Source organism: Chaetodon auriga, chromosome 22 (assembly GCF_051107435.1).
Source record: "Chaetodon auriga isolate fChaAug3 chromosome 22, fChaAug3.hap1, whole genome shotgun sequence".
Lineage (NCBI taxonomy): Eukaryota > Metazoa > Chordata > Actinopteri > Chaetodontiformes > Chaetodontidae > Chaetodon > Chaetodon auriga.
The window spans coordinates 2,930,439-2,943,007 of NC_135095.1; the positions used below are offsets into that span (position 1 = coordinate 2,930,439).

The 12,569-nt window shown below is 41.8% G+C and overlaps 1 protein-coding gene across 6 annotated transcripts; it reads right to left on the reverse strand.

Moving 5' to 3' along the window:
• Positions 1 to 302: 302 nt before the first annotated feature.
• msrb3 (methionine sulfoxide reductase B3) lies at positions 303 to 12,176 on the reverse strand. Of its 6 annotated transcripts, none has more exons than XM_076722271.1 (7): positions 12,058 to 12,176; positions 9,315 to 9,430; positions 4,600 to 4,708; positions 3,003 to 3,080; positions 2,722 to 2,750; positions 1,255 to 1,352; positions 303 to 1,000 (listed from the first exon to the last, which is right to left on the reverse strand). In XM_076722271.1, exons 1-7 carry the CDS (start codon positions 12,063 to 12,065, stop codon positions 821 to 823), a joined length of 618 nt encoding a protein of 205 aa, XP_076578386.1. In that variant the 5' UTR covers positions 12,066 to 12,176; the 3' UTR covers positions 303 to 820. The 6 variants fall into 6 exon arrangements, with proteins under 6 accessions (XP_076578386.1, XP_076578387.1, XP_076578391.1 ...); XM_076722272.1 differs by having other exon boundaries at positions 11,798 to 12,132; XM_076722276.1 differs by lacking the exons at positions 9,315 to 9,430; positions 12,058 to 12,176 and adding exons at positions 6,264 to 6,414; positions 11,798 to 11,837.
• Between the last annotated feature and the right edge of the window lie 393 nt (positions 12,177 to 12,569).

Below are 12,569 nucleotides of genomic sequence, written 5' to 3' on the forward strand. Positions count from 1 at the left end.
CTCTTTTGTACTCCACAATTCACAAGACTTTCATGTGACTCTATTCAAAACAGATACGACTTGAAATGTAGTGTACAGTAAGTACAATACTTGAGTACACAAAAAAAAATTACTGTTACATTAATTCTGTTACTTCAACATGTGAAAACTACCCATAACATCTCCAAGCTTTTGAGATGAGAGATAAGATAAAAGCTCCAAAGAAACTAGTAGACTAGTACTAGTAGTCATGTGTAGACCTCTAGTTGAGATTATTTTTGTTGCTGTTTACACTTATCAAAAAAGGGAACAAAAGTCATACAGTAATTCCAGATATTTTATTCACCCATTAAATGTTTTAATGCAAGCTGTGCACAACAACTGAAAGATTTCCTAATGCAAAGAACTAAGGAAGGAACAAATACAGGAAGTGACCTGCAAATACAGGAAGACCACATGTCAGAGAATGAAGTTTCTGTCTGTCTCACTGCTGATAGGAGCACTTGCATATTTCACTAAATCAACCTCTCAGTATCAAATATCACTTCAAAAATATTCTCTAACAAAATATATTTAAGTGGGAATATCAAAAGTTATTGTATATATATATATTTTGTTTTGCAGCTTTGACTGTGGCTACACAATGGAAGTGTGCACTTTCCCTGGTGACAGATTAGATATGAGTGTATTTATCTGGTCTGTGTCTGAGGCCTGAGTATCTTCCTACCTTTCACAATAAAACCACTTCCTCCATCTTCACTCTGTGAACCTAACTATACTACCTGTTTATAGGCTCCCTACACAGGCGCAGACATCATGCAGCGGTTCTTGAGTTTTTCTTTCAGAGCTCCGTCTTCCCGTCAGTCGCTGAGCTGCTGGCAGCTCCACCCTCGGCAGCAAAGCTGGAGGCGGAGGAGGCTGTGTGTTTGGCCTGGAAAGCCAACGAGGCTGAGTTAATGCAGTAGCGTTTTCCTGTGGGTCTTGGTCCATCATCAAACAGGTGTCCCAGATGAGCTCCACACTGAAACACGATGGGAAAGACTGGTAAGCATCTCTTTGCCACTTTAATAACAGGTTGTGCATGTACACATGTACACCATGAGCATGTCCACTTGGGATCCCGTTAGTTGTGTCAAAATGACTCTGGACACGTGTTGCTGGGCAAGATCTATATTTACTAGTAAAAACTAGTCTTCTGTTGTCTATGAAATGCTGCACAGGTAAAGGAGTAAACATCGGATGGTGTTAGGGTGGAATGGAGTGTTGGTAGTGTACCTTGCTGCAGGTAGCCTCCACTCTGTGCATCCCATAGGAGAAATCATCTGACTGGGTGATGGACTCCTCCTTCATGAGGTCAAAGAAGGATGGCCAACCTGAACACATGATGTGTGAGATGAGTTGTGCAGTTGAGACGATGTTGCTGCAAATAAGCTGTAAACTGTAAAACGTGGAGGCTTCACACACATCTTCAACCCGGCAGCACAGGAGATCTAAACAGTCAGCACAGTTTCAAGGTGGACACCAAGATTAGTGTCACCAATTCAGTGTCTGACCAAATGTGAAATCTGGTCACAATCTGCCCTTCTGCTTCTCAGTTATGGTTTTGAATAATGGCCAGAAAAGTGTTTTTGTGTGATGTCACATTGAAGCTGTGAGCTTTGACCTTTTGGATATCGCTTCATTATTTTATTATATTAGACACTTGTTTGAAGTTTTGTCATAATAAGTGTAAAAAATCTTAAGTTGTGGTCAAAAAATGTGTTTTGTGTGGTCACAGTGACCTTAAACCACCAAAATCTAATCAGCTCATCCTTGAGTCCAAGTGGACGCTCTGTGTCAGATGGACTAAAATGCTCTCCAGGCTTTCCTGAGACATTGCGTTGACATGAATGGGACGGATGTGAGGTCACAGTGACCTTAACCTTTAATCTTTGACCACCAACATCTAATAAGTTCATCCTCCTCTGTGCCAGATTTGAAGAAATTCCCTGAAGGTGTCCTGAGATAACCCGGACACGAGAATGGCACGGGCAGACAACCCAAAAACCTCATGCCTCCGACCACGGCTGTCACTGGCACAAAGGCATAAAAATCTCATTATATGAGTCTGCAGCCATGGCGGAGGGATGAAAGAGCTGCATGTGGCTCCAGAGCCGCAGGCTGCCGACCCCTGATCTAGGGCAACAAAGAGTTTTACAAAGTGGGGTTTACAACTCCACACCAGTCAGTTAGAAGTACAGAAGCCCATGGGATGAGAGGCGAAACGTTTCGACAACCAAATCCAGTTGTCCTTGATTCAACCCTTCTTGGATGAGCATGACCTGGATGAGCCATAATCTTCACAGACATCTTCTGCAGCTCATTTACTATATGATGATAAATGTGGTAGCAGATACTCTGTGGCTGTACTTTCCTAGTTTTTACTGACTCTACAGCATGACATCTTATCTTCAGTTTAATTGTTTGTTTTTTAGTATTTCATGAATAGTGTATGTTACAGAAAAAAATATATGAGTATTCTTCTACTTCACAGACAGAGACATGCCACAAACAAACAAGAAACATTTCATAAAGTCAGTAATTTTAAGTCCACAGTTAGCAAATATCATCATTTATATACGCTCCATTCAAAAATGAATGAAGAAACAAGGCTTCTGAGATGTGAATTGCTTGGGCAAACACAGCATGTAAAAATAGCAGAGCAGGAAACTGGACAACTGGGCTCACAGTGATCCAACTTACCTGATCCTGAGTCAAATTTAGTGTTGGAGCTACAAAAGAAAACAAAACATCAATTAGAAAACAAACGTCATTTTCATTTTTTAAATAATACTGCCTCTATTTGTTTTTTGTTGTGGAGTATTATTGCTTCTCATCATACACAGTAAATTCAGTTTTTCAATTTCAAAACCCCCTACACACACACACACACACACACACACACACACACACACACACACACACACACACACACAGAGTGGGGTGAAGCACTTGCTCACACATAGAAACAGTGCGGCTCTTACTTGAACAGCGGGGCCCCGCAGACAACACAAGTGTAGGTCCCCTCATCTTTATGTTCAGCAAACTCTCCAGTGAAGGCACTGTGGAAGATGGCTGTTTTAGTAAAACTCAATGCCTCAGCATGATGAACAAATGACTAGCTGTTATATTGCCATCACGGGCCTGTCAGCGTACAACGACAAATACTATATTTACGGGAACAACCTCATGCTTTCTTTGAAAACAGCTTTTTTATGTTTTTTTTGAAGAGATTGTCTGCGAGCCCAAAAGGATGGTTTAAATACAGTGACATGTAGACTTTTGGGCAGGTGACAAGGAAATATACAACACTGTTGAGGAAGACTGAAAGCTGGCATCCAGGAGGCAAACTAGAGACATCGGTAGAGACTGGAAAGAGATCTCAACACCAAAGATATGTGGTAGGTGATCCAGAAAATGAGAAAGTACATGTAGCAGGAGCACCCTCACTCTGTGTGCAGTCACGTTGCCACCCTCATCAGTTTGCATTCAGAACCAGCAGTTCCACAGAGGACCCCATTTCCACTACAGTCTTCACACACCTTGAAAATAACAACATCCGGATTTGCTTTTCACAGTGAACCAAACATTACCTTCTGCCCCAGTGTGTAATAGTAAATAGCACGGCACCATTCAGGAAGTCAGCATCTATACTGCACCAGGCAGCAACACTGCTGTCAGGTTGATCTTGTCCTCTGCTCAGAGGGTAAGGAGCTCTCGGACTTTGCTGTCTCCCCAGTTTGCAGACATTATCAGTAGCTAATCTTCTTCTTTGCCTTAGCTGCTAAGTGCTGGTATCTGATCTTTAAATAGCCCGCTGGTGGGTCGTGTACATAACGTGGCCAGCTCATCCTTTATACACAGACATCGAGTTGGCTCTGTTACTGCCTCCTCTGCTGGCTTTAAGGTGGAACAACAATGTCCCCCATCCCATGTTCATACCTTTTATACAGAACAGTAGCACGAAATAGCGGCGCAACATTTCCTCCATGAACAGACTGTGTATAAGGGGCTGGTGATATCAGCAAGGTGACACTGATACCCTAGGCAACTGCCATTAACCTTCAAATTTGGGATTATAGAATGAAATTCAGAGAATATGGAATGAAACTTGAGAATATGGGTCTCAAAAAGACACTTTTTGAGGAAAAACACACTAGCACATACTAGAGCAGCCACTCAGTGCACCATGTTGCCAGAAGACATTGAATGAAATGACACAAAATATGAAATGAAACTTTGAAAATACTGAATAGAATCCTGAGACTTTGGAATGAAATTTGAGAAGTCTCCCTGGGTATTAAAGACATTCTTTTTCCTTTTGTAGACTGCCATGGCATGGATATAAAACACAGCCCAGAGTTTTTGTATTAAATGCTTGCCTAGGTTGTAATCTGACTTCAAAACTGTTCAAAACAAAAGCTAAATTTGACCTTCAGTCTGTAGAGTATAGGGGCAAAATCAGTGTCTATACCGTCACCGGCAACACCTGCAAAACTGTGCAAATTTAATTTTCATGACAAAAATGTTACTGGTGTGAGTGATCAGTAAAAGACAGGTGGTTCCAGCAGTTTGTCCTACCTCTCAGTTCCCCTCTCCTGGGTAACATGGTACTGCATCGGTGTGAGGCGTTTCCTCAGCTCCTCCTGAGAAAAGCTCACTGGCCATGTCTTCTTAGTCCTACACGCTCCTGTGGGTCAAGGCAGGACGGACAAAAAATATTAACTAGGCAGTATTAACTGTCTTCTGATGGCACCAGGAAGGAAAAAGAGCTGCGTGTCACTATTAGACTATGCCTCAAACACAGCTATTCTACAAAAAAATCTTGCTCAGTCTCAACATGTTCAGACATAGTGGACCAAAGAAATTAGCTTACAGTATAATGATAACAATGACAAATCAATAAATAAAGTGCTTTCATTACACAGTGGAAAATGTGTAGTTTTGTCTGAGAATGGTGGACATACATATATATGGCAGCATGTTTACACACCAACTGTGAAATTGTTGTCATAATGTCATAAAAGGTTTTGGATCACAAATTCTCATGAGGTTCATCAGAAGGGAGCTCTGTATCTCTGAATGAGAACAAATGAGAGATGTGAGCCTTTTAGCAAAGACGATGCTTCCCCGAGCTGTGGAGCTGTGTAGCTGTGCATGTGTGTGTGTGTGTGTGTGTGTGTGTGTGTGTGTGTCTCACTGCCAGATGTGCTGGAAAACCTGGATAGTGCTTAGTTCTTCAGGTTCTTTTCTCAATGTGGTTCATGGTAATGATCTTGCCTGCCCTGAGGCTTTTTCTCCTCCATATGACAGTCATCACTGCTTCATCATGCATACACTCAGTGTGCAAGGATGCAACTGCGTGACGCAAAAAAAAAAAAATAGACGCATCTCGTTTTCGTCCACAAACAAAACAAAAAAAGGTCCTCTGAGCAATAAAACCCTTTAACATTAAGAGGAAACACAACCAAAACCACTCCATGCATGCAAGCTGCAAGGAAGCCAAGCAGTGAATCATTGGATTATTCTGTTAGCACTTGGAATTCCAGCTGTGTGACAACTGCATGTGAGTATAGCTAAAAAAATTCAAGAGACAAAAAAACACCCTGTGGATTTTTAACCATTAATGGTGCTAATGTCAGAATTTTAATTTCATTATTTTAAAGCAAATGTTAATAGGACTGTTATTAAGCTCCTTGCCTTTAATAACTGAAATAATTGTTTTTCATTGTGACATGAATTTTCCATGCCACATTAAAATCAAATGACAACACAGAAAACAAAGAGGTGTGCTGAGCTCCACTGTTGTCCTGCGGAGGGCAGCGGAGACCTGCCAATACCAAATGCAGAGCACTGTTGTCAGCCTTCATAAGGTGGTGGAGAGCTTTTTCCTTTTTTGAGACTGAGAAACACCCTCCATGCCACAATTAAAAACAGTAAACTATTCAATCACAACTTTCAGAAAATTACTGTAAGAAGAGACCTCATTGCTACAAATTACTTTCTACTTAAAAAGTATTGGGGTCCAATAATCAGTCCTGTTTTGATGCGGTCCAATCTGGGATACCAATTTGATCCCTGTTCCCTGAGATCAAAATTAAGAAAAAAAAAAAAGTGAAAGCAGCTCACATCATTCTGAACACACACACAGAATGGGACAGTAAAGACATGCTGACACACCAGCCAGGTGTTAAGGCTTTAAGAGAGGCAGAGCACACCAGGCACACAGCACCCAGTCAGTGGACCTGAGGGAAGACTGCAGGACCTCAGAGCTACAGGCTGGCTCTTGGTTATTAGATGCAGCAGATTGAAGCCCGACATGACTGCTGGAGAGAGGTACTCCACCCACCACAAGAACCAAACACCCCTTCAGAAGGGCTACAACCAAGGACTGGGCTGGATGAAGAGGAGCAGACAGATGGAGAAAACAACACAAGACAATACAGGTCAAGATAATGAACAGCATCAGAGGCACGGTGGAGTAAAAGTGCTGGTCATCAGGGTCGTTTGGGATTCCCACTGTTCATGCAGAGTTTGAAGGACATTGGTTAACAGGCACGAGGATCATGGACACACACCTAGAAAAAATGACATTAATACCTTCCCTGCATGGGTGACTAATTCCTTCCTTACAATCCACACATCTGGAGTAGTTTCTGAACTGATAATGTCTAAAAATCACCATGACATTTTTAAAAAGGTAACATTTTGAGAACTTTAATTTCTCAAAATCTGAATGAAAGGAAACTTAAAGTAATTAACGGTAGTTTCTGTAACTCAACCAGCCGATAACACCACCACAGATTTCTGATTGCTTTCTCAATGCATTAGTTTACAGGGTTGAATAATCTAAAGAAAAATAAAAAAATTAAAAAAAAATAAAAATTACACTACTATACTAAATCAGAGATAACAGAAGCACCCTTCAATGACAGTGATGATGAGACAGATGATTCATATATATATATGCACTCTGTCCAGAGAACACACACATGCACACACACACGGCTTTTCATAGTTGGAGATATTAAAACGACATGGTCTATCTGTGTAAAACCTAACTTCACCTTCCTTATCTTAATGCTAACATTTTCACAAATGAACCACAATTATTAGTACAAGTGGCAGTAGCAGCAGTAGCAGTGTTAAACACATAACTGAAAACTGACATAGACAAACGTAGAGACAAAAGAGCAATGAATGAGAGGAGACCATACCAGAAGACTTTTCCAAACCATCTGTGCTTTGAAACTGAAATAATCAACTTCTGACCGCAACAAAGTATTACTAATCTGACCTCTCAGCACAATCCAGGCTCAGCTGCTAAGTGAGAAGCTTCAGGGGATGCAGGTAGATGCCTCCACCACCTCCTGGATTCCTGACTAAGGCCAAGATTAACACAAACACTCTCACCCTGGATTCACACAGCTTTCAATTATCTAATCTGTAACTGCATTACAACATTACAGTGTACTTGCATTTCATTTTGCACTGTATCCACTTCACTGGGGTTTATTGGGCTCCTGCTGCACTGAATATACATCTACATATATACACGTAAAAACCACTCAAAACACTCTACAACACAAGTCAACACTCACCCATCCATTCATACACCGGTGGCAGAGGCTACCATGCAAGGTGGCACCTGCTCATCATTAACACATACATACAGATGGCACACACTGATTAGTGAACTTGTGAACAACCACTCTACCTCCTGAGCCACTGTATAAATGTTTGTTCATCATCTTTGTCTCTAAGATAACGATTATCCATCTATCTTAAATCCTAATATTCTCGTTATACCTTGTTATACCTGATGGTATCACATTGTTCTTGCACTTTGCTGACTTTGCTGCTGCTACACTTTGCTTGAGACATGTTGAGGCATGTCGAGATGTGTTCTGCTATTGCCTAAGTGCTGGTGCAATTTTGAGTTGAATTGCTCTGTGTAGTTTCTACCTTATTCTATTCTTATTTTTATTCCATATACTTTCACATTATGAAATTACTCTGCACACTGATCTGTGCTCTCAATTTGTGTTTCTGGAATATATACATACGTCTATTCTTTGTCATCTTAGTTGTCCTTTATCTAAGTACATTGACAGCATTGAAGAAACAGTCAAACTCCTTGTATATGTACACATACTTGGCCACAAAAGCTGATTCTCAAGCAATTCAGCATATCTGATGAAGTGTGGTGTACTCGCATGATTCTTGCTATTTTTTGGGTTGTATCCACATGGTTGAATGCACTTATTGTAATTGGCTTTTGATAAAAGCGTCACCTGAATTGATGTGATGTAAATGGAATGATCAGTTCCACAACACAAGACAAAAAGCAGCACTGCTAAAATTCGTCATTTAACAACTTTCTGCTTATTTTCCTGATTTTTACTGGACATACTGAACAGTTCAATGTGACTGATGCAACAAGTAATGACAGTGGGCTGTTATATTATTTTTTTTATCCATATCTTGTCAAAGGAGTTTACAGATTTGATCAAAAATCATTCAATCTGATATTTGTGTTTCAGCTGACAACACTGGCTATTCAACATTTCCTCACATACAGCCTTCTTCCAGGGGGACACATACACAGAGTCCCAAACGTGTCTTCTCTTCAACAAGTAGTCCAAGTTCAACATCAGAAACCTTCACTTCATTACTTTCCAGATGCAACATGTGTACAAACAACCTGGAATCAGGCCTAGCTTAAACCAGTACAAACAAACCCAGTCCCCCATTAATCCTTCACCAAACTCTACAGGTGGCACCATGCATGCAGACAGGTAGCATTCTCCCACTATCCAAACAGACTCCATTAGCCTGTCAGATAGGGAAGCATTCATCATCATTGAACAACACTGCTCCAGGGTCCAACAGCAACGCGCCTGGCATTATGCATATTGATCTCAAACTTGTATATCAATCACTGTTTGATAATGGAAACATATGCCAAGAAGCACCTGACAACCAGCTCTTCTTCTGTTGTTTCCGGAGGCAGTTTGGTAGTTGATATTACTACAGACGACTAAAGACTCTACTGAAGATTTCTGTCATTGTGGCTTGCATGGCTGTATGCTTGATTTTATGCATCTGTCAGTGCTAAAGGGTATCCACATACTTTTGGTCACATAGTGTACAGCAGGTGCAGCAAATGATTTGCTATGTTCTGTGACAGGTATATCGTGATTGTGGTAGATGAACTAAAACATGCAAAACACAGATATGTTCCTCTAAGAAGCACTACAGTGTCCTGTCACGCTACAGTTAACATGTTACTCTACCTAGAAGAGCAGCAGGCAGTGCGGGCTGGCAGACTGGGCTGCTGCCATGCCGAAGGGCATGATGCAGGGCGAAGAGCCCACGTCTGAGGAGGACAGCCATGAGACACACAGTCACACTGAAGAGGAAGAGGGAGGGAGTGAGAGTAAGAGAGACAGAGACAGAGAACGAGAGAATGAGAGCGGAGAAAGGGAGGGAGAGGGAGAGACATTATTCTATAACCACAAAAATATCCACTGCCGTGATTTAATGACTGTTCATTTGGCGGTGATTTATAAGTTAGATCATACTGAGGTACATCCGCCCACTTCTGTAAATAAAACAAACAAATGTATTTATGCCAGTTAATTGAATGTTTTCAGTCCCTGAGAACAGTCTGATCACTGCCTGCACCGGATGAAGGCTGGACTATGTTTAATCGCTCTGGATCAATGCTTTGTCACAACTGAGAAAATATTCATGTCACAGAGACACATAACCAACGCCAGGCAGCCAAATTCCAAGAGGAAAATCGCACTCTACATGAGTGACGTGCTTTTGATAAATGGCTCTACAACAATGACCTTATATAGCAGTGTTTTCAGCAGCGTGTGGCTAATATTAACCTGCAGTAAAGCAGTATTCTACCAAAGGATGTATCAGCCATACACAGCACTTCCTCAAAGGCCATAACACACCAAGCCAACCTCACAGAACGATGGACAGCAGCGCCTAGCTGATCAAATGCTTTGTATTGCCTTGCATCACCACATGTTAACATTTGCAACTAATCGCACCATATAGGCTACAGTGACTGCTAGGATGTATGTCTGCTCAACAGCTGTGTGAGAGGAGAAACTCCAGTTTTCACAACACTGAATTTGTTTTAATGGCCAATCAGCCTCTAATGTGGGCCGACTATTACCAATGCTGGTAGATGCACCACAAAAACAACATGTAGTCTACAGACACTGTTGGTTTGGTGTGTGAAGACTCTAACACTCAAACACACGCACACACAGGTGGAAGTGTTAGGAAAAGCTGCATTAGTAGGCGAATAGTAATGATAATTCTGCTTGTTTTTCCCTCTTGATTTAGCACTGTTAAGCACTTCAATGACATTTTGTTTGTATTCTCATCAACAAGAAATACATTTCCAACCTGCAAAGCCTTTTTAAATTGTTTAAAACCAGTACTTTCTACCTTCCGTGTTTCCATCAGTTTCCCAGCCTTCTCCTCTGTCTCAGTTAATGACATCTCTTGGCACACTGTTGATTTGACAGTGCACATCGTAACAAGCTGCAACACAGTAACACTAAATCCAAGGTGTAGATATTTAAGTTGCAAACAAATAAATGTGACTTACTAGTGCGTCCACGGTGCTACAAAATCCCCTTTAAGCTTTGACCACTGAGGTAAGAAGCTCCCAGATACTTTTTACAGATTTTTTTGTGCTCTCTCTCTCTGCTGCCCTTAGCTATGCTGCAGAATGAGGTCAGCCAAACAAGTCCATAGCAAACAATGAACAATTCTGCCACAGTGTCCTCTGGTGCTGGCAACGGAACGCCACAACTAAAGGCAGGAGGGGCAATCCACAGTACAACGTTCACAATACAGCATCCACAGTACAACGTCCACAGTACAATGAACACAGTACAACATCCACAGTACAACAAACACTGTCAAACAGTGTGAGAAATCCTGACATTTTCAGCTGAAGGGAAATTCCACGTACTAAATCCTCCTCTCACAGGTTAAACAAACACATGCAAGACTTGCATTGTAATTGTAATATTACACCGTGTGCATCCTGGTAAGACACCTGTAAACCTGGAGGACCAGCTCATTAACACACTGCTCTGAGGTCTGTTACCACAAGTGGCGTCAAGCTGCTATGACAGCCCGCCGCCACTAGATGTCAGCTGGGTGCAGCAGTTTGGAATACCTTGTTTTGAGCTTCACCTTCTACATAACACTTTTTGAAATGTTTCATAAGGGAAGGGTTCAGTATGGTAAACTTTTCGCCATACAAATGAAAGCTAGACAAACTGTAGATATATTTAAGCGGATACATTTAACTGACTCAAAATATCTGCTTCGTGACGTCAGCGGAGAACATGGATAACCGGGCTGGAAAACTATGAAAGAGTCTTATCTGAAGTCCCGAAGCCCGCTACCGCTTTACAGCTTATCCCGAATCACCAGTGCGCCATATTGAAGCACACGAAGTGCTGTTTCTATCTGCCCCAGACAGGCAGCCCCATCCTGCAGCTGCTCGAGCGTAGTCACCTGATAATACTTACGTTGCCAAGGTTTAAGTATAATGTAAAACACTGCGTCACGCCGCGTTACAGCAGCATGCTGTTAGTCTCTGTCTAATGCTAGTCAACACATGAAAAATACAAGTAACTGGACACATTACTGGTATTTGACTCAGTCTCTGACAGGTTGGCAGTCTTTACTGGTTGTTAATTAGTCCCACAAAATACAGAAGATACTTCCATACCGGTGAAAAGCAGCAGCAGGAACGCGACGCTGACGGTGAAATGCAACGTTAACGTTGCTCGCGAAAAAGCGCCGGTCGGTCGGTACATGAACTGGACCCCCAACAGGCCCCAAGGCTAACAGGCTAACAGGCTAACGCAGTCCGTCCCGTCGACCAACAGGCTGTATGTGTATATCTCTGTGTGTGTGTGTGTGTGTGTGTGTGTGTGTGTGTGTGTGTGTGTGTGTGTGCGCGCGCGCGCGAGTAGGATGTCAGCGGACCTGCACATCTCCAATTATGGCAGGACCCCACTCAGCTCCCGTTTTGCTGCGTCGTCACAGCATGATGCAACCGGACTACAAAGCAAACATCCAGCCCATCCTCGGTCCATTTAACAGGTGAAACGCTTTCTCCAGCACGAATAAAGAAGTAGAACAGCAGAGCAGGCAAAACAGCTTTGACTGATGAAGCTAACGAAGCACCATGAAACACACACCAGGCGGACAGACACATTAACAGTGTTAAGATGAGTGTTGAAAGCACTCAGTTGTGTTCACGCATCATGTAATAATAAAGAGAAGACGTGTTTTTCCCCCACTGTATGTATGAATTTATCTGGAAGTCATAAACTCGTCTGTGTGGAATAGATTGTTGGTCAGAGGTATGTACACCGAAAACAATCACACAAAGAAATAATGCAAATAAATATGGAACCATGAAATTGCGAAATGGTCCAATATTCTTTCAAAACTCACCACAAACGTTATTTCATAATAACAAAAAGAAGCAGGAT